Genomic DNA, 25842 nt, shown 5'->3' on the forward strand with positions numbered 1-25842 from the left:
CCAACCATGCTTGACTTTGCCATCTTGTTTGAAGGTTATTTTACCGTGAAACTTTAAAAATAATTTTTCCTCCTTGCTGTCAGAGATCACTTAATTTCCAATAGCGGTTTTTCCAGGTACCCAAGCAGAAATCTAGACAAAAACCTGGCTAGATTTCATGTTAGTGGTAATCCTTGACTTAGGATCACAATTAAGCTCAACATTTCTGTTGTTAAACAAGACAGTTCTTAAGTGAGTTTCCCCCCAATGTACCAACTTCTTTGCCACTATTGTTAAGCGAATCACTGCAGTTGCTAAGTTAGTAACACGGTTGTTAAGTGAATCTGGCTTCTATTCAGATATATTTGCTGACATTCCAGGCTCCATATAAATCAATCATTGCTAATAACCCAGTTTAAAGAATAATAAGTTGAGTATCTTCAGCCTTTGATTAAGTTTAACTTTTGATCAATTCTCGTGCCTTTTTGTGTGCATATAGTGTCCAAAATTGAGAGTGGAAAGGAAAGCAGTGATTGCCTCCCCGTGTTACATTATCAAAATTCCACCTGTGTCAAGCTCGGTTCAAGGATTGTTCGTGTTAATGATACAACTGGCAAAATATCAGATGCAGCCGGAGACAGGGCTATAGGTAAGCTGATGCGGCTGAGAGTTCTTTCTAAGCCTGGGTGAACTTTATTGATATTGACTTACTTTACATTCCCCTTGCACAAGGCTATTCATGGATGGCTAGATTTTCCTGAAAACTCTTGTGGCCCGTCGACCGAATCAGAGGAGGAGGAGGAGGTGTGGGAGTCAGAGCCAGCATCCAGGCAACCTGAGAGCTCCGAGGGGGAAGAGGGAATGGAGCTGTCAGAGAGCGAGAAAGAGAGAGAGGTAGAGCCTAGGCCGTCCATCAGCCCTCAGATGGAAAGTCAAGAGCCCCCAGGTCTAGAGGTGGCTAATGAGGAAGAGGAGGAACAGCTGGGTTCAATGCCTGACATGCGGATGCGTAGAAGGCAGAAGAGAGGAGAGCAGTGGAGATCTATGGGCCGGTCCTTGGGTTGGAAGAGCCACTGCTGCTAGCGAAGCCCCTTCCTAGCTCTGGGGATAAAAGACAGGGGGGGCAGAGATGAATAGGTGTGGCAGACAACTGTTCATCTCCCTGCCGGACAGACTTGTTAGCCTGTGGGGAGAGAGAGTGGGGGGAGGGAGGGGGAGAGAGAGAGAAAGGGGGAGAGGGAGAGATAGGGAGGGAGAGAGACAGACTGACTTTTTGCCAGGGCTGCTGGCACTCGTAATAAAGGAATCATTGATTTAACTCCAGAGGGTTTGTCGTGTTTGGGGAGGCGGGTCAGAACAAAAACTCATCGTGAATTGAATAGAAAAAGAAGGCTTGCACCCTTTCCATTTGTAAAAAAAGCAACTACAGCAAAAGTCCTGTGAGCATATTAAGGGGGATCCTGTGAGTCTGCTGGTGTTTTAGCGACTTCATGTAATATCCTTGGATTGTGTCCATGCTTTTTTTCTCTCTCTTTCCAGAAACCTCTGCAGGATTGCTCTTCTCTTGTTTTGACAATATCCATAAAACGGGAGTCGCTAAGGCTGAGAAGCTGAGAAACGGGCATTTAAGTGCCGCTGAAATGGAACACAAACAGAACGTTTGGCGCAACAGGAAGCTGAGCGGAGATGCTCTAATGGGGCTGATGAGGAATCAGATCAATCAGGAAGCCAGTCCCGAAGAAATTGTGGAGAAACTGGGCGCGGATGCTGAAATCCTCACTAAAATGTTTGAGAAAAGAATGAGGCCGAAGACCCTCGACCTCCGACCGGCTGCTTTGGGACCTGCTCGGAAGAGCCATCTGGAGAAAGAGTCTAGCGATGAAGACGTAGCCTACGAGAACGGCCTTGTGGATAAGACCGAGTCGCCGGTTATATTCGATTTGGAAGAGCTGGATAACGAAACCGTCCCGCAAGTGAAACCCGCGAAGCCGATGCATAAAAAGGCCAAGAAGATCCAGCGGGCTGTCAGCGTTCCCGTGAAGCCTGTCGAGAAAGTTAATGTTGAAACTGGCTTTGATCCACTCTCCTTGCTGGCAGCTGAGACGGGACAAGGGAAGGAAGAGGAGGAGGAGGAGGAGGAGGAAAGGGTCTCCACCCCGTCAGCAAGGCGCGATTTAGCTGAAGAGATCGAGATGTACATGAATAATATGAGCAGCCCTTTAACAAGCCGGACCCCCAGCGTCGATCTGCAAAAGGCCTGCGGCGACAAGAACCCCAACAAAAAAAGTCCGACCTTAGGCCAGCCGTGCCGAAGATCAAGCCTCCCGCCAAACTCACCCAGGTCGATAGTGCTCCCCAAATCCAAGAGCTACCAGGTCAAAAACGAAAGAGGAAGGGACCGGCTTTGGTCCTCTCCCGTGTTCTCTCCCAACAATGTGTCAAGGGGGCAACCTCAAGACATAGAGGGGGCAGTAACGCTCGCCTCTCCAACCTCCTTCAACCTGGACACGCTCCTGACGCCGACGTTCGATGTTCTGAAGAGCAGCATGTTTTCGGCAGGAAAAGGGGTGGCGGAGAAGGCCAGCAGGTGGTATTCAAAGTTCGCCACCTACGCGGCAGCATCGAAGGTAAGGCTTTCGAATAATTGCCGTGAAAATAACACTATTCAGCAGAGATTGCGGTGTGGCTCCTTGCCCTTCCTCACCCCTTGATGGCTCAGGGTGGAACACTTCTTCAGCTCCACAGGGGTTGCCTTGAAAGTCTTAGGTCCGTGATGGCGAACCTATGGCATGTGTGCCAGAGGTGGCACACGGAGCCATATTTGGTGGCACACCAGTTCTCAGCTCTGGCCAGCTGATTTTTCGCCCTTCCGCAGGGCCAGGGGAGGCTGTTTTCGACCTCCCCAGGCTTCAGGAAAGTTTCCGGAAGTTGGGGAGGGTGAAAAACAGCCCCAACGGCCCAACCGGAAGTTTGGAAATGAACTTCCTGTTGGGCCATTGGGACCATTTTCCCCCCTCCCCAGGCTTCAGGAAAGCCTCCGGAGACTGGGGAGGGTGAAAAACAGCCCCAACAGGCCAATTGGAAGTTCGGAAACGATCCTTTTCCAGCTTCTGGAGGGACTCCGGAAGGCCGGGGGAGGCCGTTTTCACCCTCCTTCAGAAAAGCCTCCGGAGCTTGGAGTTGTGCGTGCATGCTCAGGTGGGCAAGGAGATTGAGTGGGTGCGCTCAATTTTGGCACGCCGTAAGAAAAAGGTTCGCCATCACTGGCCTAGGTGATGTTTATACTCCTTGGTGTTGGCGAGAATCACGAGGCCTACAAGACAAGTATTGGTAGAAGAGAATGTCTGTAGCTGAGGGCTGAACAGAGGGGCCTTTGGTGCTCTCTGAGCTTGGTTGTTTTCTTGCAAACGTTTCATTACCCAACTAGGTAACATCATCAGTGCTAGAAGAGAGTGGGGTGTCCAGAGAGTAGGCAGAGGAGGACCGTGGGGCTCTCTGAGCTTGGTTGTTTTCTTGCAAACAGCAAACAGAACTCTGAAGCAAGTGGGTTCCTCAACAGAAAAGTTTTATTGGATATATCATATATTGGCACAGGCTGGTGAAAACCGACTCTAAAGGTTTCTGTGGTTTTCACTTACGCAAAGGTTTTTCCCTCTTTCCCAAACAGTCACGTCGTCCAATCAAGGTGCTGTCCGGTTGCTTGGAAACTTCACTCCTCTTTTGAGCCACCTGTGGGAATGTCCTTGGTTCTCAGGGGAAACTATTTTGTTTTGGCTACAAAATCCCAGCTATCTCTATTCCCCCACTCCCTATCCCTCAGCTCCAGTGTGGCAACACTGAATCCTCCAAGACGGCTTCGGTCAGGTCAGCTTCAGAGCTGACAATGGGTCCTTTGTAAATTAGGATGGTCATAGGCAGGGGTGGGTTCCAGCAGTCACTACTGCCGGTTCGTGCGTGCTTTGCGCGTGCATGCGCAGTGCAATAAAAATGGCTTTGCGCAGAAGCAAAAAACAAGATGGCACCTACAGCGGCGCCTGGAGAACCAATTCAGGGGCATGGCAGGCCTGGGTTTCAGCCGGTTCCAGCACCCCAGGCCGCTAAACCACTACCGGTTCGGCTGAACCAGTCCGAATCAGTAGGAACCCACCACTAGTCGTAGGCCAAGGACTACCTGCAGTACTTTGCCGCTGGATCAGGGGTGTCAAACTCGTTTTCATTGAGGGCTGCATCATGGTTTTGTTTGACCTTGGTGGGCGTGGCCAGTTTGACATCACTCGTGTCGGGGATGCCTGTGGCGGCCCGAGCTCCCTGCCAGTGAAAATGGGCTCCCAAGCTCCGTTTTCAGCAGCAACGGCTTCCTGCAACCTTCTGCCAGCGGAAACGGAGCTTGGGAGGGCCGTGTGTGGCCTTCACAAGCTCCATTTTCAGCCGCAACAGCCTCTGCATGGAGACTTCCCAAGCTCCGTTTTCACTGGCAGAGGCACCCTGTCCTTCGCTGTTTCCAGGGCGGCCCTGCAGGCCAGGTCTAAGCACCCCATGGGCTGGATTTAGCCCCCGGGCCTTGAGTTTGACACCCCTGCACTAGATGTTTGCTACCAGATGAGAATCTGTAGCAACTCCCAACAGCCCCTCCAATGCCTGTTCTTGTTTCAGGATCAAAACTCGGACCGAGCGAGCTTGTCGTCCCTCGGGGCCCTGGATTCGGAATCAGCCTCGCTAACCGATGAAGACATGTGCAACGATCTGGAAAGCGGCTCTTCTCCTCGGGACGACGCGTCGTCGGCCTTCAAGGGCATCGGCCTGAGCTCCACCAGTCTTGAAAGCACCGCTTCTCACAACGGCTCCTCAAAGCCTTCCTCGCATTGCGGTAAGAGAGGTGCTCAAATGGCGTTGTGGGTTGTTTTTTTCCCTCGTCCACTTCCATCTCGTCAACTGACACGGGCTTGGGAAACGCCTGTCGCCCTATGATCTGGTGAGGTGGCCCCCTCTCCTTCCAGAAGGGGGTGGCATGAACATTGGCCCAAGGGATTCAATCTTACAAAATCAAAATTCTTGCAAGGTTTCAGAGAAAATAAGGGTTGAAGAATGCTGACATCTCACGGGTTTCATGGAAGAAATCCAGAATGGTCTCTAAAGCTGGAAGATTCCTTCTTGATGGCAATATTAGAAGGACTTGTCTCTCTCCTGCCATCTTTGCCCTTTTTTGTCATTTTAATGTCTTCCTTAATGTTTTAAATATATGTAGAGTACTGCATCCAGTTTTGGTCCCCACACTATAAAAAAGATGTGGAGACTCTAGAAAAAGTGCAGAGAAGAGCAATCAAGATGATTAGGGGACTGGAGACTAAAACATACGATGAACGGTTGCAGGAACTGGGCATGGCTAGTCTAGTGAAGAGAAGGACCAGGGGAGACAGGATAGCAGTATTCAAATAATTGAGCAGCTGCCCCGGGGGGGGGGGGGGATCAACCTATTTTCCAAGGCACCAGAAGGCCAGACAAGGAATAATGGATGGAAACTGATCAAGGAGAGATTCAACCTGGAAATAAGGAGAAATTTTCTGACAGTGAAAAAATTCAACTCATGGAACAGACGTTGACTTTGATAGTTGTGGGAGCTTCATCATTGGAGGCTTTCAAGAAGAGACTAGACTGCCATCTGTCAGAAATGGTGGAGGGTCTCCTGCTTGGGCAGGGTTTGGACTAGATGACCTGCAAGACCCCTTCCAGCTCTGTTAATCTAATCTAAATAATAGATAAACTTTTCAGAGTTGCTGAGAGTCAGGTGGCAAATATATTTTAATTATTTCTATTGTTATCATTATTCCTTTCTCTTTAAAATAAAGATAGGGGGCAGCGGGGAGGATATCTTCTTTTCCAGGACTAGTGTAAATATTTGCTTTTACAATGTCCTTTTGGTTTTTAGGCTCCTTTTCCAAATCAGAGATGGTTTCCTCTTGCAGTCCAAGCAGCACGAGCGTCTTCCAGAATTACGCCCTGGAGGTACGGTATTTTTTGCTATCGTTACCATAAACCAGGGGTGTCCAAACTTGGGAACTTTAAGACTTGTGGACCTCAACTCCCAGCTGGCTGGGGAATTCTGGGAGTTGAGGATCACAAGTCTTAAAGTTCCCAAGTTTGGACACCCCTGCCATGAACAGATTTCAAAAGAAGCATTATTTGCCTTCTACTTTTACATTACATTTTCCCTGACATCCTAAGATTTCAATCAAAGGAATTATCCGATTTAATCAGCTGCAGTTTCATGGGAGCATTTTTGGACAGGTATTCCAGGCAACCGCTCACTCTTCAAATAGAGATCAAGGCATCGTTACCCTCCGGAATGGCCCGTTTTTGATAGTTCCAGAATATGGGAGCGGCTATGAGAAAAATAAAAAGGACAAATCAGTTTAAAATGTTATTTGTCAGCTGTATACATAGATTAATTCATCTGTTAATTCTGTTGACATTCCAGTGCCGCCACTTTTTCTTCTGTTAAAGAAACTAATTAATTTTACTGCCCTCTTTGGCCTCCTGTTTCAGCACCAGGGCTTTTAAAATGAGATAATCAATTAAAAGCTGGAAAGGCACTGGTTTGATCCTCAAATCCCCCAGAGCTAATTAAAAGGTGTGGATTGATTGGTTGGTTCTGATCTTGGCCTCATTATATATACTTTCAATTAACACTCTGCTTTCATGGACAACACTGTGAGTCTATTATTATTATTATTATTATTATTATTATTATTATTATTATTATTATTATTATTATCTATTGGGGACAAGGGGTGTCCATTAAACTGGAATGTCCATCAAATCCGAACTGATTTTACACTTGAATGAAATTCACTCACAGAACACTAGAGTGTATGAACAGTTTTAAAGCTTGTGTCAAAGCCAGATAAACCATTAAATAAGGGTTTGTGCTACAGACAGTACATCTCTATATCCTAGATCAGTGATGGCGAACCTTTTTTGGCTCGCGTGCCACAAGTGGGGGGAGCGCAGGGGAGTTGAGTGTGGGCGTGCCGCACCCATAATGCAACGCGCGACCCCCCCAGTGCGCATGCGCGCACAACGCCCCCCCCATTTTTACATGCTTTTTTCACCCTCCCCAGGCTCCAGGGGCTTTATAGGAGCCTGGGGAGGGCAAAAAGAGCCTCCCCCGAGCCCCCGGAGGCCCTCCAGAGGCTTCAGGGACCGTTGGAGGCTTCCCTGAAGCCTTCGGAGCACTTAAAACGACCCTCCAAGCAAACCGGAAGTGACTTCCGGGTTGCTCGGAGGGTCGTTTTAAGCGCTCCGAAGGCATCAGGGAAGCCTCGGACGGTCCCTGAAGCCTTCGGAGCGCTTAAAACCACGCTCCGAGCAACCCGGAAGTCACTTCCGGTTTGCTCGGAAGGTGGTTTTAAGCGTTCCGAAGGCTTCAGGGACGGTCCCTGAAGCCTCCGGGGGGGGGGCGGGGGAGGCTCTTTTCGCCCTCCCCAGGCTCCTATAAAGCCTCTGGAGCCTGGGGAAGGCGAAAAATAGCTTTCAAAAAGGTGAACTCAGCTGGCCAGCGCGCGCATGCGCACTGGCCAGCTGACAGGGCAGCACCTCGTGTGCCCTGACAAATGGCTCCCCGTGCCACTTGTGGCACGCGTGCCATAGGTTTGCGATCACTGTCCTAGATAATATTATTACGCTTAAAAAGAAGAAGAAAAAAGACCTGCATTCTAATTACTGCCCAATCAGTCCGTTAAATGCAATTAGTAAGAGGAGTCCCTGGTGCTCTCTGAGCGTGGTTGTTTTCTTGCAGACTTCTCATGACCGAACAAGATAACATTATCAATGCTAGAAGAGAGTTGGGTTTACTGGAGGGCGAGGACTGTGGGAGCCTCGGTGTTCTCTGAGCTTGGTTGTTTTCTTGCAGACATTTCATTACCCAATAACATCTTTATTGCTAGTCTGGGGAATTCTGGGAGTTGAAGTCCATACATCTTCAAAGCTGCCAAGGTTGAGAAACACTACAATAAGAGTCTGTGTAATCCAAAATCTTTCCGATGCTCAATTGGTATGGCGCTGCAGTTAGAAGAAGGATGATAAAAATTGGAATCCAGAGCCTGTTCACAGCTATTTGTTCTTCTGCCCGTAGGGCTCAGCCCCCTTAATCCTGGTCCATCTCTTTTAATTTCCACGGGTGTGGGAAGTAGAGAAGAAAATAATTCCTGTTAAGCTCATCCCACAGGTAACCTTCATCGCATCACACTCGTGTCAGAAGCACTGAGGTGCTTCCAGGTTGAAAGGATCAGCTGGTGACATCACTGTTGCCCAGGGTAGAGCCCAATGTGGTGCTCCTTTCATGGCCCCCGCAGGAGCCTGAGCGAAGGACGGGAGCTCACCCCACCCCATGGTAGCACTGGGGTCTTGGAGGCAGGTGTCAGGGTTCCAAGTAATAGACCCCTAGCAAGCAAAACTCCCAAGGCAGGTAGAGTCCTCAAAGAATAGCTTTATTGGATATATCATATTGGCACTGATCTGGTGAAAACTGACTCTGCAAGTTCCCATGGTTTTCACCTAATTAAAAGTAAAAGTTTTCCCTCAACCCCAAACAATCAGTCACATGGTCCAATCACGGCTCTGTCTGGTTGCCTGGTGACATCGCTCCTCCTTCCTCTGACCTGGTGTGAGAATGCCCTTGGTTCCCAAGAGAAAACCTTTTGCTTTGGCTACAAAGTCCCAGCTATCTCTAATCCCGTCTCCCTGTCCCTCTGCTCCATTGTGGCAGCACTGAAGCTCCAAGATGGCTTCGGTCAGATCCGTGTCAGGGTTGATAGCAGGCTTACTAATTTCCAACCCAGCGTCCTACCTACTTGAGCCACGATGCTCCTTGGATATCCTTCATAATGGGCGACGAGGAAGATGAGACAATGCAATGGCAAGACTCAATTGGTACTGACATGGTGGCAGTCTGTACTGGAATATGTATTGTTTCTACCAATGAACTAACTGGAAATAAGACGTTCAATTCCTGCAAGGAAAGTTATGGGGAATATCCTTTTTTTTTTTAGCAAAATGTCAAAAAGCATTTACCTTGGTGTGTTGTAATATCCTTCCTTTAGCAGTTCTAAAAGATAGGTATAAAAAGTCTCTCTGGTGAGAGATTTAGCCCTGGGGAAGAGAGGGCACTTAAAACCCTGCCTCCTCACTTCCTCTCTGCTCCTTTTAGGAGAATTTTCTCATTTCTTGGCTCTATCCAGTCATCTGCAAAAATGTCTAAGCACCCAGGTTAATTTTTACATTAGTCAGGTACACAGACCAAGTTTCTAAAATTACGGGGCATATGAAAAATGTGTTGCCTGTTTATGAAGAGATTAAAGTTTTTTTTTTTAAATGTGATTTGTATGCTTGTTAAAGGCGCTGCGGTTAATTTTATTTGAATTTTGTATTGTTCGGTTTATCTGCTGAGTATATCAGAAGTTGAATATTTATCAGTAACTATAATAAAAATGACGTTAGTTATTCATTTCTAATGGCAAGGAAGGTTATCCCTGGAAATATTTAACAAAACCTTTATATGAGTTATATGAAAAAGAAGTAAAAAAACATTTTTTTAAAAAAATAGATGCGGTAATTTGAGATTTTGGGGTTCCTAAATTATTGGTATGCATACAGTAGGGATAATAGATCCGTTATTATCTGTGCACCTTGGATGAGGCAGTGTCCTGTTTTCCACTGGATCTGTTTGTTAAAACTGGACTTTTCCCCCCAGACTAGCAAGCTGTAATTAGCTTAATTTGTAGATTAGTCAGCTAAAGCCCAAAGAAAAGCAAAATGGCCCCCATGGCTTTAACTCCGTGCCTCCCTCAGGTCCTGATCTCAAGCTGTTCCCGATGTCGAACCTGCGACTGCCTGGTTCATGACGAAGAGATCATGGCAGGTTGGACGGCGGACGACTCCAACCTCAACACCACCTGCCCCTTCTGTGGAAATCTCTTCTTGCCTTTCCTGAATATTGAGATCCGAGATCTCCGGGGACCTGGAAGGTACGTGTTTACCGATCCTTTGGAAAGGGATTTTTTTACTGGCAATATTTTCCATGCCTGACAATTTCATAATTACCTGAACTCTTTGTAGGTACTTCTTGAAATCCAGTCCTTCTTCGGAAACTATCCAGCTTCCATCCTCTGGGGTGAACCAGGCCGGCAAAACCTGCATTGCTGATCCCCTTTCAGGGTTTACTACCACTTTAATTCCAGCTCAAAATGACGTCGTTTCAGAAAGGTACATTTATCTCACGGTTTTTAAAACATTCATAACTGCATTTATAACTTCTTTTTCCTCTAAACCTCAACACCCCAAACTTGGCGAGGTTAATTGGATGGAGAAAAATGACTTGCAAAATGCTGTCAGACCTGGAAGCCAAGTTTTACATTTGGGCCTTCAGTCTTTTCACATTTTCTACGGTGGGAAAATTGGGGGGGGGGGATTATATGGAGCATGGGAGATATATAGTCAAAATAAACTTCCTTTCTCAGAGAGTCAAGGACATCTTGCCCTGCAGCTGCGATGGTGAATGGGAGGCATCTCCAATTTTGGATGGTGCCTGATTGGACCGTGGGATGGACATGTGGGTGCTGGGCAGGGACTTGGACTTTCGTTTGGGTGGGGAACACCTGGGAGCTTTCAGATTCGGGTTTTCCCAGATGTGCCAATATGACATCTCTGATAAAATGGAACTTTGAGGAACCTCAAGCCTCCGAGTCTTCTTTCGTTGGGGGTGTCACTTGGAGTGCTCCATTTTTGGCACCAGGAGGCTTCAGGGAGGGCCTACAGAGCCCAGGGGTGGCTGTTTTCGCCCTCCCGGAGTCTCGAGAAAAGCCTCCAGAGCCTGGGGAGGGCGAAAACACCCACACACACACACTGTGGTGCAGGAGGCCAAGTAGGTTGTGGTGTGTGTATGTGTGTTATACACACCTGTGCAAGGAGGGTTACGCACGCATGCACATGGGGGCAGGCGCATTGCATTGTGGGTGTGGACACATGCATATTATTTCGGCACGCAAAGAGAAAAAGGTTAGCCATCACTGGCATAGAGTCTCCTACTTGAGCAGGGAGTCGGACTAGAAGACCTTTAAGGTCCCGTCCAACTATGTTATCTTGTAAATGGCTTAAATACCTGGCATCTTCTAAGCAGTCTATGTAAATTCTTCCAGCAGCTGCAAGACGAAACATTTGGACACCACCTGTGCCAAGAGCATCCAGATCCCTTCTCAGCGAAGGCATCCTTCAGCCAAAGAGGAGCCCCTTGGCCACCCCCTGTCAAGAAGCGTCAGAGCGTACAGTTCTTTAGAGATAGACGAAGTGGGAGTCCATACCCACAACCATGTGGTGCCCACAGGGAGCTTGCCTACAACCTTCCAGCAGAGAATGGTAAGCGCCCAAGTGTTGTGTTCCTTCTTCAGCTGGATTTTCAGAAGAAACATAGCCTGGATAAAGAGCCAGTGGCACAGGGATTAGGCATGCAGTATTGCAGGCTGACTCTGCCCACAGCCAGGAGTTCAATCCTGACTGGCTCAAGGTTGACTCAGCCTTCCATCCCTGCCGAGGTCGGTAATATGAGGACCCAGATTGTTGGAGTCCATTTGCTGACCTTGTAAACTGCTTAGAGAGGGCTGTATATAAGTCAAAGTGCTGTGCTGTTCTTTTCTATTCCATTCCTATATTCCATTCCATTCCTACATTCTATTTTATTCTTTTCTATTCCATTCCATTCCATTCCTATATTCTTTTCTATTCCATTCCATTCCTATATTCTATTTTATTCTTTTCTATTCTATTCCATTCCTATATTCTTTTCTATTCCATTCAATTCCTATATTCTATTTTATTCTTTTCTATTCTATTCCATTCCTATATTCCATTCCATTCCATTCCATTCCTATATTCCATTCATTCCTACATTCTATTTTTTTCTTTTCTATTCCATTCCATTCCATTCCATTTCTATATTCTTTTCTATTCCATTCCATTCCTACATTCTATTTTATTCTTTTCTATTCCATTCCATTCCTATATTCTTTTCTATTCCATTCCATTCCTATATTCTATTTTATTCTTTTCTATTCCATTCCATTCCTATATTCTTTTCTATTCCATTCCATTCCTACATTCTATTTTATTCTTTTCTATTCCATTCCATTCCTATATTCTTTTCTATTCCATTCCATTCCTATATTCTATTTTATTCTTTTCTATTCTATTCCATTCCTATATTCTTTTCTATTCCATTCAATTCCTATATTCTATTTTATTCTTTTCTATTCTATTCCATTCCTATATTCTATTCCATTCCATTCCATTCCTATATTCCATTCATTCCTACATTCTATTTTTTTCTTTTCTATTCCATTCCATTCCATTCCTATATTCTTTTCTATTCCATTCCTATATTCTATTTTATTCTTTTCTATTCCATTCCATTCCTATATTCTTTTCTATTCCATTCCATTCCTACATTCTATTTTATTCTTTTCTATTCCATTCCATTCCTATATTCTTTTCTATTCCATTCCTATATTCTTTTCTATTCCATTCCATTCCTGCATTCTATTTTATTCTTTTCTATTCCATTCCATTCCTATATTCTTTTCTATTCCATTCCATTCCTATATTCTATTTTATTCTTTTCTATTCTATTCCATTCCTATATTCTTTTCTATTCCATTCCATTCCTATATTCTATTTTATTCTTTTCTATTCTATTCCATTCCATTCCTGCATTCTATTTTATTCTTTCCATTCCTATATTCTATTCCATTCCATTCCTATATTCCATTCATTCCTACATTCTATTTTTTTTGTTTTCTATTCCATTCCATTCCTACATTCTATTTTATTCTTTTCTATTCCATTCCATTCCTATATTCTTTTCTATTCCATTCCTATATTCTTTTCTATTCCATTCCATTCCTATATTCTATTTTATTCTTTTCTATTCCATTCCATTCCATTCCTATATTCTTTTCTATTCCATTCCATTCCTATATTCTTTTCTATTCCATTCCATTCCTACATTCTATTTTATTCTTTTCTATTCCATTCCATTCCTGTATTCTTTTCTATTCCATTCCATTCCTATATTCTTTTCTATTCCATTCCATTCCTACATTCTATTTTATTCTTTTCTATTCCATTCCATTCCTATATTCTTTTCTATTCCATTCCTATATTCTTTTCTATTCCATTCCATTCCTATATTCTATTTTATTCTTTTCTATTCCATTCCATTCCTATATTCTTTTCTATTCCATTCCATTCCTATATTCTTTTCTATTCCATTCCATTCCTACATTCTATTTTATTCTTTTCTATTCCATTCCATTCCTGTATTCTTTTCTATTCTATTCCGTTCCATTTCCTATTCCTTTCTATTGCCATGGTGACACAGTGGTTAGAAAGGCAGTATTGCAGGCTGACTCTGCCCGTAGTCAGGAGATCACACAAGGTTGACTCAGCCTTCCATCCTTTCGAGGTGGGTAAAATGAGGACCCTGATTGTTGGGGGCTTTAAAGCAATATGTATGTCTTAAGTGCTGTTGCTATTGTTAAAGTTTTGCAGTGATAATTCTTTGTTTGTATCCTGCCTTTTATCGTTTTTTAAAATAATTCAAGGCGATGAATCTATCCAACACACCTTCCTCACCCTATTTGCCCCACAATAACAACCCTGGGAATTGGGTTGGGCTAAGAGAGCGGGACCGACCCAAAGTGACCCAGCTGGCTTTCATGGCTAAGATGGGACCAGAACTCACCATCCCCTGTTGGGTTCTCCTGGCCTAAAATCATCCCACTGTTGGACCTAAAGTTAACAGGTCTCCCTCTTTCCAATTGGGTGCCTTAACCCCTTTGAGGTTTAATTATGAAATCACTTTGCTGAAAATGATCAGAGGGATCTCAGTGGGAAGTAAATAATTCCTGCTGTTGGATTGATGATTTTATTATTGGTCGTTTTATAGGCAGTCCTTAACTTACAACTTTTCGCTTAGCAATCATTTGACGTCACAGCGACCCTGTAAAATGTGTTTTAGGATAATTGCCGCATCCCCGTGGTCATCAGTTTTGGACACTTGGCAAAAAGCCTGTATTTGTGACGGTTGCAGCATCCCAGGGAGATGCGATCGCCACTTGCCACCTTCCCAACCCACTCTCAACAAGCAGAATCAGTGGAGGGAAGCTGGGTTCACTTAACAATCACATGATTCTCTTAACAGCTGCAGTGTTTTCCTCAACACTCGTCGCAAAAAAAAAAAATCAGAAAATCAGGTGTGTCCCACATAACATCCACCTTTGCTTAGCAACAGAAATTCTGCCCCCTCCTGTAGTCGTAAATTGTGGTAGCAGTTGCCTTTTGCATTCTTTTTGAGGTGCGCTCTGGGCTGCTTTAGGAGGAAGAACAAGAGAAAAGCGTTAAAGTGCAATTTAATTATGGTACAGGATCACACAAGACAAACTTCTCTGTAGTTAAAAATAGTCAAAAGTAGAAAAGCCCAGGAAAATCAGAAGGTACATACATACCCCTAACACCTGGGAGATTCAAGAGGAAGGTCCCCCAAACAAAGACCCCTTTTCTCATGATTATTCAATGCGGATTTCTCACTTTGTTCTTAATTCCCCCTCTGGCATCGCAGGAGTCTGTGCAGCTGGAGTGGCATCTGCCTAGCCCGGAGCCCATCACCGTTCCTTATCTAAGTCCTCTCGTTGTCTGGAAAGAGCTTGAGAGCTTATTGGAAAACGAAGGAGATCACGTGATTACCGTGGCGGAGTTTGTGGACCATCACCCCATCGTCTTCTGGAACCTGGTCTGGTATTTCCGGCGGCTGGACTTACCCAGTAGTTTGCCCGGATTGATCCTCTCCTCTGAACACTGCAATAAAAATTCCAAGGTATGGGAAAACAAAACATTCTGCTAATTGTAAGCATTGATTTTGTTGGGGAAATCTAGCAGATAATTTGTGGTTGTTATTAATGTAAAGAACTGTGAAGGAAAGGGGTGGCAGAACTTGGGGGGGGGGGGTGTGGAGTGAAAAGGGGAATCAGCCTAGAATCACTGCATGGTCACAAGGGAACCAAGTCCACCCCCCCCCCCCCTTTGAGTACTGTTGACCCTTATCTAACTCTAACCCTTGTGAATTGATTCCTGTGCATAGACCTTGAGGAATAAATCAGTTTAATTGAATCTTTATGTGTGGACCTGGTATTTCACACCTTACAAAAACATTTTAACTAAACTGGGTGCTTTGTCTCTTGGGTATATATATATTTTTTAACCTTCCTATAGAACAGGGGTGTCCAAACTTGGCAACTTTAAGACTTATGGACTTCAACTCCCAGAATTCCCCAGCCAGCTATGCTGGCTGGGGAATTCTGGGAGTTGAAGTCCACAAGTCTTAAAGTTGCCAAGTTTGCACACCCCTGCTATAGAATGTATAGCCCTGATTTGCAATCGTGTTAAACTACAGGTAGTCTTCAACATATGACGACAATTGAGCCCAAAAAGTTCTGTTGCTAAGAGAGACGTTGTTAAGCACATTTTGCCCTATTTTACGGCTTTTCTTGCCACAGCTGTTAAGGGAATCTCTGCAGTTGTTAAGTTAGTAGTACCGATCCTGCATCCTCATTGCTGGTCAGAAGGTCACAAAAGGTGCCACTGTTCTTATTAGTAATATAGTTGCCAAGTAATTGAATTTTCATCATGTAACCATGGGGATGCTTCAACGGTCATAAGTGTGAAAACAGTCCTAAGTCACTTTTTAGTGCTGTTGCAACTTTGCACAGTCACTAAATGAACTGTCGTAAGTCGAGGAATACCTGTACCGAAGCATTCATTGTTGCTATATTCTGGAATTTCCAGTGCCTCTTCTCATCCTGAGCTAAATCCCATTTTTCTTCGCATTTCCTGTCCCTTGTGATTTTGCTTCCAGGTGATGCTGCCTTATTGCCTTTTGCAATCATATTCGAAATATTTTGTGTCCTCCCTCTACAGATACCCAGAAACTGCATCTTGGAGAACAGCAAGCACGTTCTGATCCAGATGTTGTGGGACAATATGAAACTCCACAAAGATCCAGGGCAGCCCCTCTATATTCTGTGGAACGCCCAGAGTAAGTTCCCCGGTAGTCTTAACCATTTTATGGAAAAAAGATTTCCCACCAGGCCAGAAGCCGGAAAAGATAAGGATTAGGAGTTTGATCACGCCATTCTTGTCTTACAGGTCAAAACCGTGCCCTTGTGTTTGAGAGTGAGTGTTGTGTTACGTCTTTGCTGTGGCTGAGAAATTATTTATTCCTTGACTTACTTTGAACCACACACTTCTTTCCTTTCCTAGTGTATGTGCGTGTGTATATTTTATGTGGTTGGGGTTGTGGGGTTTTTTTGCTTACAGCAAAGTATCCTGCATAGGCATTCCTTCCCCGCGTTTTCCCCCCAGCTATTTTGTGTCCTAGTTTCACTTTCTTTGAGATAAACCCTAGGAATCCTTGCAATAATTTGGAGATGACTTCTCAGCTTCCTACCTGTTTTGACCTGGCTTCAACATTCCTTCGCTTACAGCTCCTCTATGCCGTTGATCAGACTGTCTTTCTTACGGCTGGCTGTTCCCTGTTGCGCTTCATTTTTGTACCCCAGCTTCACAAAATTGCCTTTATGCGATTTTTATTTTATTTTTAAAAGCAGCTGGCAGTCTTGGGGGGGTTTGTTGTTGTATTGTTGTTGTTCTTCTTCTTCATTGTACTTTCTAAATGTCTTTCTACAGCTCAGAAATACCCAGTGGTCCATTTACTGCAAAAGGACGACCGTTTCTTTAACCAGGAGCTCTTAAGAAGCATGGTCAAGAGTATTAAGACAAATGACGTCTACGGACCAATGAGCCAGATCCTAGAGAGGCTGAACAAAGGACCACAAATCAAAAGGCAGAGGTAAGTCTGGAAATTTGCTTTTTGTCTTGGAAGAAAAAACTCAGCAGATTCGGTCACTCGCTCGTTGAGAAGGTAAAAAGAGAACATGGAACCAAATGCTCAGAATAACGGAAAGGTCTTCCAATCCAACCCCCTGCTCAAGCAGGAAACGTATTCCATTTCGGACAAATGGTTGTCCAATCTCTTCTTAAAAGCTTCAAGTGATGGAGTACCCACAACAGGCAAACTGTTCCACTGGTGAATTGTTCTAACTGTCAGGAAATTTCTCCTTAGTTCTAAAGTTGCTTCTCTCCTTGATTAGTTTCCACCCATTGCTTCTTGTCCTGCCCTCTGATGTTTTTTGGAGAATAGCTTGACTCCCTCTTCTTTGTGGCAGCCCCTGAGATGTTGGAAGTCTGCTATTGTATCATCCCTTCCATGTTCCTCCTCTTCCAAAAGAATTGGGGCACCTGGAGTTTGAGTTATATTGTGGTGTTTTTGTCCCGCTGGTTTCCTTCGTTTAGGTCAGGGGTGTCCAAACTTGGGAACTTTAAGACTTGTGGACTTCAACTCCCAGAATTCCCCAGCCAGCCATGCTGGCTGGGGAATTCTGGGAGTTGAAGTCCACAAGTCTTAAAGTTCCCAAGTTTGGACACCCCTGGTTTAGGTCCAGACATCGTATTGAGATGGGCTGAAGCATCTTCCCTTGGGCTGAGCATTTGGCAGGACTCCAAGCGTTCAGCAAAGCTATAGGTTTAATCATTTAAAAGCCCCAATTGTTTGTTTGTTTCATTTTAAAAATGTGCCCTAGTTGCCCATCTTGAACAAGGACCAGGGGTGTCGTGATAACTGTCTTCCAGTACTTGAGGGGCTATCACTGAGAGGAAGGGGCCAAGCTGTTCTCCGAAGCATCTGAGGGTAGGACTAGAAGCAATGGATGGAAACTAATCAAGGAGACACTCAACCTAGAACTAAGGAGAAATTTCCTGATAGTTAGAGCAATAAATCAGTGGAACAATTTGCCTCCAGAGGTTGTGAATGCTCCAACACTGGGAGTTTTTAAGAAAAGATTGGATAACCATTTGTCTGGAATGATATAAAGTCTCCTGCTCAAGCAGGGGTTGAACTGGATGACCTCCAAGGTCCCTTCCAACCTTATTTATTCTAATACAAGCTCACAGCAGCACTAAAACCAAATAACTATAACATATAACCATAAAACAATCACATAACCGTCACCTCCCACCCACCCCTACCCCAATCGGATGCTCCCGGCAAGCTCCATGTACCCTCATTCCTTTCTATCTCTTCTGTTCCATCCTATCTTTAGCACCTGGCTAAAACAAAGCAGGTCTTTACAGCCTCCCGAAAGGCTGTGTTGACCTTCCAAATCAGCAGGGTAAGCCTGTTCTGAATTGTTGACCTTTTCCTTGAGACGACGCTTCCAGAGGGCGTTTTATCACGTACGAATAGAACGTACTTGAGAAACCGTTGCACAATGCGAGCTATTTTTACATCAGCACTTCCCTGTAAAAAATAGCCTGCGTTTTTGAAACATTTCCAAATATGTTCTGTGCTTATGGGATTCGTCCTATCACAAAAGACTTGCAGCAATGCCATCTCTTCCTTTTGTCCCCGCTTCCTTTTTGTGGCCCGTTGAAGGGTGATTCCTTGATTTCGGCAACACCACCACTCCAGTGGTGGCTTCCAGGTGGTACGGCCCGTTGCGGCCACTGCACCACTCTTCCACTTTACCAAGGGATCCCTTGGTAAAACAGCAAGCGATTGTTTCTTAAGTTCATTCTTCATAATAGAAAATATTTGTAGCTTAGGTTTTAGATTTCGACAGTGGTTTATTGTGAAGTTTCCAAAGGATACCCTAATTAAAGGATGCTCTCCAAGCCCATTCCTTCGTTGTTAATTATTTAATTATTAAATAATCAATCTATAATTATTAAGTTGATTTATTCAGCGTCCTTAATCAGTGCAGGACAGCACATTAAAAAAAAATGCCAGTAGATGCTCTCTCTGCTCCAGCCCTGCTTGCTTCAAAGAACTGGGAGGTTTCCAAATCAGCTGCTTCGTTTCCTTCCGTTTAGGGCAGAGGTGTCAAACACAAGCGCCCCCCCCCCCCCGGCCCTCCTGAGCTCCCTTTTCACTGGCGCAGAGAGTTGCAGGAGGTCGTCGCAGCCAAAAACAGAGCTCGGGAGGAGCCCGTTTTATAGCGGATTTAAAACAGTGACTGAAAAATAAAGCTTTCCCATTTTATTTCTGTCTATTTCATTTCAGGAGTCTTTATAGAGAGATATTATTTCTCTCTCTCGTTGCTCTTGGAAGAGATAATATCGATATAGGTAAGTGATGCCAGTGTTCTAAATATGTGTTAAATGTTTACTGCAAACTATCGCTTCTGAGCTTAGAAAACATATTTGTATTTGAAAAGTGTTGAGTCCTCTTAATATACCCTGTTTTCCTGAAAATAGGACCTCCCTGGATAATAAGCCCAACTTGGTTTTTTGAGCGCATGCCCTAAAATAAGCCCTCCCTGAAAATATTGCAACACAGCAGCAACCATGAGGGGATCACGCTCGCCTCCTCCTGCACCTCAAAAATAATAAGACCTCCCTGAAAATAAGGCCAAGCGCTTATTTCGGGGGGTCAAAAGAAAATAAGATCCTATCTTATTTTCGGGAAAACACAGTAACATACAGGTATTTAATCCTTTCTGTTCTCCAAAATAAGGAATACATTTGAGCCAATGACAGGGGAAGAATAGGTTCAGAAAGTAGAGAAGCTTGTGTAAAGTAGAATAATTGAATTTGCTCCTCTGCGCAAAAATACTTTCCCCAGAAAATGATCCCTAATTGCAGACTCTGGCTTTCTTTGGCTTTTTGATGGAGGGAGATTTTTTTTTTCCATTTCCCAACCTTGATGCTGTTTCCAGGTTGAATTAGCATCTCTTCCCAACGATGGTCATTCACTCAAATGTGCCATCCCAGTTCCAGCCGGAAGGGTAACCATGGTAATTGCTAGAGACAAAAGCTTCCATCATCCTTTGAAAATATGCTAGTTTTCAAATCAATCACCAGTCAGAAGCCACTTCTTTTCAGCACTGTCATAACGTTGTACGGTTGTTAAATGAATGGTCAAAAATCAGGGACTTGCTGTACTGCCTGCATATAAGCCTCACCAAAAAAGACTTTGAAAACATGAGCTTTTAAACTGTGTATCTTCTTATATATTTTTGATAGGTATGTTTTTGCATGTGGCTATATGTGTGTGTGTGTGTGTGTGTGTGTGTGTGTATATATATATATATATATGTATGTATGTATGTATGTATGTATGTATGTATGTATGTATGTATGTATATATATATATATATATGATGGATGGGGGTGTCTGGGTGGGTGGGTACGCGCACACTTTTGTGTCTGCCTGTGTATGTGCCCTTGTGTGTATGTATATATATATACCAATCAGCACCAATCTACCAATCATGATACAACCACACAACCAATCATTCCACTTACTGAAACAAAGCCAGCACCCCATCCCCTCCCACCAAGACTTACAGAAAGACGGCAGCTCCGTTCCCATTTTAAGCCCACATTTTGAGCCTACGCTTGAAGATGGCAGGTGCGATCCTGCCGAAACATTGCAAAGACAATCTCAACTTTACACGGGAAAAGACCCGAATACAACAAAACCAGCATACCTACACCCGTGAAAATCTACGAAAACAAAAATCTACGAAAACATTATATATATATATATATATATATATATATATATATATATATATATATATATATATATATATATATATATATATATATATATATATATATATATATATATATATATATATATATATATATATATATATATATATATATATATATATATATATATATATATATATATATCTCACACACACATATCTCTATCTGCTTACCTATCATCTGTCATCTATATCTCTATTTATCTCAATCTATCATTTATCTATCTACATCTATGTCTCTATGTATTTCTAATCTATTTATATTTGTTTATCAGTTATCTGTTCTGACCTAGACTTCCCAAAAGCATGAAGCAAACTCCTTTTTTTTTGCAAGAAATTTTTATTTTTATTAAACAAACAACACAAAAATAATCATCATCTTACATTACATCTTGTAGAAAGTGTGTCAATTGGTTACAATTAGCTTTCGTGCATCTCTTCCACAGTCATTACTTATATTCATATCAGATGTCAAAGATTCTTAATGAGTCTTACTACCAACATAGCATAGTTCTCATTTGACTGAAGTTGTTTTAGTGTCCTTTTGCTTAAAATAATCCATAGTTAAAAACACAACCACCTGATGGCATTTCATTAGTTATTACAAAAATCATCCAATAACCTTAAGCCTTTATAACATATTCTAAATAGAGATTAGTTGACAAAGTTTCTAAGCCTTTTTTCCCCCCAAGTCACTGTTTACAATTTGTGTCCAGGTTCCTTTTGTTATGGTAGTACATATATATATCATTAACTGTATCCCTTATTATTATCATTCCATTATTAGTTATTATAATTAATATTGGTTAACAGAAGATCCTTTAATGTTTATATCCATTTTCTTCTCATCAAACCAACACATATGTATACCTTATTGCCATTATCGATTATTTATTTAACATAACAATCTAAAAGTTACTAAATTACCACTTACTAATTATAAAACTTAATTTTTTGTTATCAACTTTCATATGTCCAATAACATTACACCTTTATAACATATTCAAAATAAGAATTAATTAACAAAATTTCTAAACCTTTTTTCCCAAGTCACTGTTTGCAATTTATATCCAAATTCCTTATATTAAACCAGTACACACACACACACACACACACACACACACACATAATTAACTATATCTCTTATCATTTTATTATTATTATCATTAATATTTGTTAACAAAATCATTTACTACTTATATCCAACTTCCTCACCTCCAGCCAACATAAATATGTACCTTGTTACCATTATCAACTATTTATTTAACAAAGCAATCTAAAAATTACTAAATTCCTACTTACTAATCACCAAACTTAGCTACTTTTTTATTATCAATTTTCTTATATCAACCTGTATCCTTCCAGAAGGCCTATAATCTTATATCTTTTGCCATTTGTGGAGTTAATCTTCTGTTTATTTCCTTGGTAAAGTTTTTATAGACATCTCTCCGCACCTTGTTACTTGTTGCATCTCTCAGGTAATCTCGGCGCCCTTCATTTGCTACTTTAATTAATTTATCTTTGATTGTCGATCGTGCTTCTGGTAAGGTTTCTCTCCTTAAAACCATCATTTTCCCTTTTTTCTTCTTCTGTGCCTTGAAATTTGGGGAAGAGCTCCAGTCCATCAAATTCCCTTTTGCATACTCCCATCTTTTTGCTTTCAACCACTTTCACTCTATAAATCAAATCATTAGTTTTCTTATCTTTGTATTCATTTTTCTTTTCAATTTTGGGGGCTTCATCTCCATCATTTTTTTCTAGTATAAACTCTATCTTCTTCTCAGTTCTCCCAGTTACCTCCAATAAATTTTGAATTCCATCCCAATTCTTTTGCAAAGTTAAAGTTTCCTCTTCTGAAAATTGATCTATATTTCCAAATTGTAAATTTGTAATCTTCACAAGAGGTTCCGTTTCCCCCCCCCCTCCCAGTGCCGATAAGGCTCTCAAAGGACACCTGTGTAAACACTTCGTGCCCTTGGCTCTTATCACTTTTAATTATGGAACTTTGAAATACAAAAACAGTGAAATCAAAGGAAAAACAGGAACGAATGCGTAGTTTCAGAAACTCTAGCCTCTAGCCTCCGAGCGGCAGTATTGCTTCCTTTCACTCTCTGATGTTGTCTTAGGCTTAAGGGAAACAAAGTTCTTAAATGGAGTTTAATAGCAAATAATAGAAACTTTTGTTAGAGTAGAGAAGGAGATTTTAATCCTTAAGTTAAAAAGTAAAGCAAGAAAAAGTCGAAGAAGAAAAACCAGTCCATTCACTTTAAGAAGAAGAGAGAGAAAAAAGTTGTGAGCACTTCAATCCACAAAGTGTAATTACAAAAAGAAAAAAAAAGCATACTATCCAAAACAATACAATGCAGGTCAATTTCGCCGCTTAAAAAATAAGTTTTTTGGGCAGTCTTTTTCAAAACAGAAAGGATTCCTCACCAGATGGACACACTTTCTCTTTCCATTTCCTTCCATTCCGGAGCCGTCCCAACTTCATCAGCCTAGGCTGCCTTTTGTCGCCAGCTTGAAAACCTTCTCTTGGATCAATCAGGGACTTTGCAGGGTCCCTGAGATCAGCAAGACGTAGTCTTCCTGTTCACCATATCTTCGGGACGGTTTAGGTCCGATTGGACCATCCAGTGGTAAAAGTATCGGCGGCGGTCTCGGAGCATCGAGACCGCACATCCGTACCGTCGCAATGTTGGCTCCTCCTCTAAGCAAACTCCTTGTTCTGCCAAAAAACCCTTTTATTAATTTGCTGTGAATTCCGCTCATTGACATCCAGCAAAGTCTTTCAAGGGAGGATTTACAATCACAGACCTTATCTGGCTTAGAGAGCTGACAGGCCGATATCTGCAAAACTTAGCCAGGAGTCTCGGAGAGTCACGAACCAATTAAGCGAACTAATTGTCTCCTGCAAACTCCACTCCCCTTTCGCTTCTCTTTTATTTCCTCTGGGAGGGGTCATTCATCGTCCACCTCTGGCCTTATTCCCAAGTCAACCCCTGTTCTTTAGCTGTTCCCTTCATCTGGCAACTCTGTGCATGCGCACACTGGGAACAGCTCCAACTGTTCTTCTGCCTTACTGATGTCTGACTCTGAAGGCAGCTGATAACTGGCACACAGCTCTGGCCCCGTCTCTGCCTCCGACACAGAGCCCTCATCAGAGCCTTCCCCAGACTCCAGGACTGGCCCAGTTCCTCCCCAACCTCCTCACTGTCCAAATCTGTTGCCAGCTCTGCTGGCGGCCACAACACTATCTGTCTTACCTGTTCTATCTCCCTTGTCTATCTTCTGTCTATCCTATCTACCTACCTACTCTGTCTGTCTCCCTGCCTGCATAATCCCGCGCTATAGATATTTTCTTCCTCTCCCTCCAGATGCTTTCGACAGAGAATACAAGATGGCTTATGATCGTCTCACCGCGAATCAGGTCAAGAACACCCACAACTGTGATCGGCCACCCAGTACCGGCGTGATGGAGTGTCGAAAGACATTTGGGGAGCCGTATCTCTAGACGGAACCAGGGCGCCTCACGAAGTGCTTCGTAGGTGAACAATGCAAACAGCCGACGCAGACTCTCCTCCTCTGAGAAAAAAGCCCCTGGGCCTTTGTTTAGAGGAGAATTCCTGCAAGGAGCACAACCCTGGGATTACGAAAGACCCCCCCTTCTTTTCCGGGCTCCAGCGGGGGTCTCTCTCTTCATCTTGACGCAGAGATGAGCCACGTGGCGCAGAACAGGGAGCGTTTTGCGGCAGAAAAGGGCAAATCAGGATGGACCAGAAACACACAGGGAAGGGAGCATGCATCAAATAAGCTTTTGAAATAAACTGTTTGCCGAGGAGGTGCGAAAAGTGACAGGAAGCAGGCCAGAGTTATATTATAACAGATTTTAAATTATTTATAGCAAGTTCATATTTTTTTAACTTTTTAAATTCCAATAGTGAACCGAGGGACTTCGTTGCCTGAACAATACTTTTCAGAATATTGCTGTGTATAGCAACATGTCTGATTTTTCCCCCTTCCTTTTTTTCTAAAGAAACACCTCTTTCATTTTGCTTTTTTTTTTTTAATGTAACACAGAACTTTCGGTACTATATTTCCTATCCTGCAAAATCTATATTTACCTAGCTCGTTTTAGCTGACAAGTATTGCTGACTGAGTAATAGGAAGCTTGGTAAGTTAACCAGATTTGTTACAGTTTGAACACTGAAGCTGAGGTCACTTTCCTTCTGTCCCACCGAGCTGAGCTTCTCCAATATTTTTCTGTAAAAAAATCATTGAATATTAGAAGCTGATCTTTGCAAAGAACAGTCTAAAGACATCTATGGAGCAGAGCGCATGCTTCTCTGTACAGCTAGTCCTTGAGCTACGACCACAGTTGGGACCATCGCTAAGCAAAGCAATTGTTAAAAGGGTCACACCTGATGTTACAACCTTTTTGCCATGGTTTTTAAGCGAATCACTGCCATCCTTAAATCAGTTCTTAAATTAATCCAGCTTTCCCCACTGACTGGGAAGGCCAGAAGTGGCGATGACATGATTCCAGGACAACACAACCATCGTAAATACATGTCAAGCGTCCCAATTTTAACCACATAAATTGGTGCCGTGGTGGTTGTAAGTGCAGGGATCGGCTGCAAGTCACCTTTTTTTTTTAGTCCTGTTGTAACTTTAAATGGCCGCTTAAAGGAACTGTTGTAAGTCGAGGACTATCTGTTTATTGAAGTAAGGAGCTGAGCATTTGGAAGGCTGCAAAATATTCAGGCAGAATTGCCTCTTTTCACTTTGCATTGTTCATGTCTGTGCTTCTTGGTTTCCTAAGAACCGGAGGAGTTGGCTTCCCATATTTCAAACTGATATATTGATGGAGAATTAGGTGTCTGTAAAAGCAACTCCCTGCCAGAGGTGCGCAGTGCTTCAAATTCAGATCCTGTGCACTGCCAAAGATGCTTTGGAGGGCTTAGGAACATGGGAATAGCATCTGGAAGCAGCCGTGTCTTCCCTATATTGGGCGTGAGTGATCCTTGAAAAAGACACAGTTGATTTCCAAAATGTTATTCTTATGGTTTCATCTTTCTTATTATCCAATTCAGGAGTCTCCAAACTCGGCAACTTTTAAGACTTGTGGACTTCAACTCCCAAAATTCCCCAG

At 43.2% G+C, this 25842-nt stretch overlaps 1 protein-coding gene across 8 annotated transcripts in view; it reads left to right on the top strand.

The window, feature by feature from the left end:
- DENND4A (DENN domain containing 4A) overlaps positions 1 to 25842 on the top strand; it is a 107024-nt gene that overhangs the window by 77330 nt on the left and 3852 nt on the right. For 7 of the 8 annotated variants that reach the window (XM_081965191.1, XM_081965190.1, XM_081965189.1 and 4 more), the window contains 12 exons: positions 479 to 628; positions 1519 to 2606; positions 4633 to 4846; positions 5906 to 5982; positions 9826 to 10001; positions 10093 to 10239; positions 11172 to 11388; positions 14645 to 14899; positions 16000 to 16117; positions 16768 to 16930; positions 19199 to 19263; positions 24068 to 25814. In XM_081965191.1, the coding sequence (XP_081821317.1) occupies positions 479 to 628; positions 1519 to 2606; positions 4633 to 4846; positions 5906 to 5982; positions 9826 to 10001; positions 10093 to 10239; positions 11172 to 11388; positions 14645 to 14899; positions 16000 to 16117; positions 16768 to 16930; positions 19199 to 19263; positions 24068 to 24204 (2807 nt within the window). In that variant the 3' untranslated portion in view covers positions 24205 to 25814. The remainder of the gene's footprint in view (positions 1 to 478; positions 629 to 1518; positions 2607 to 4632; positions 4847 to 5905; positions 5983 to 9825; positions 10002 to 10092; positions 10240 to 11171; positions 11389 to 14644; positions 14900 to 15999; positions 16118 to 16767; positions 16931 to 19198; positions 19264 to 24067; positions 25815 to 25842) is intronic. The other variant, XM_081965196.1, reaches the window with a different exon arrangement.

The sequence above is a fragment of the Natrix helvetica genome (genome assembly GCF_964273705.1).
Source record: "Natrix helvetica genome assembly, chromosome: 12".
NCBI lineage: Eukaryota > Metazoa > Chordata > Lepidosauria > Squamata > Natricidae > Natrix > Natrix helvetica.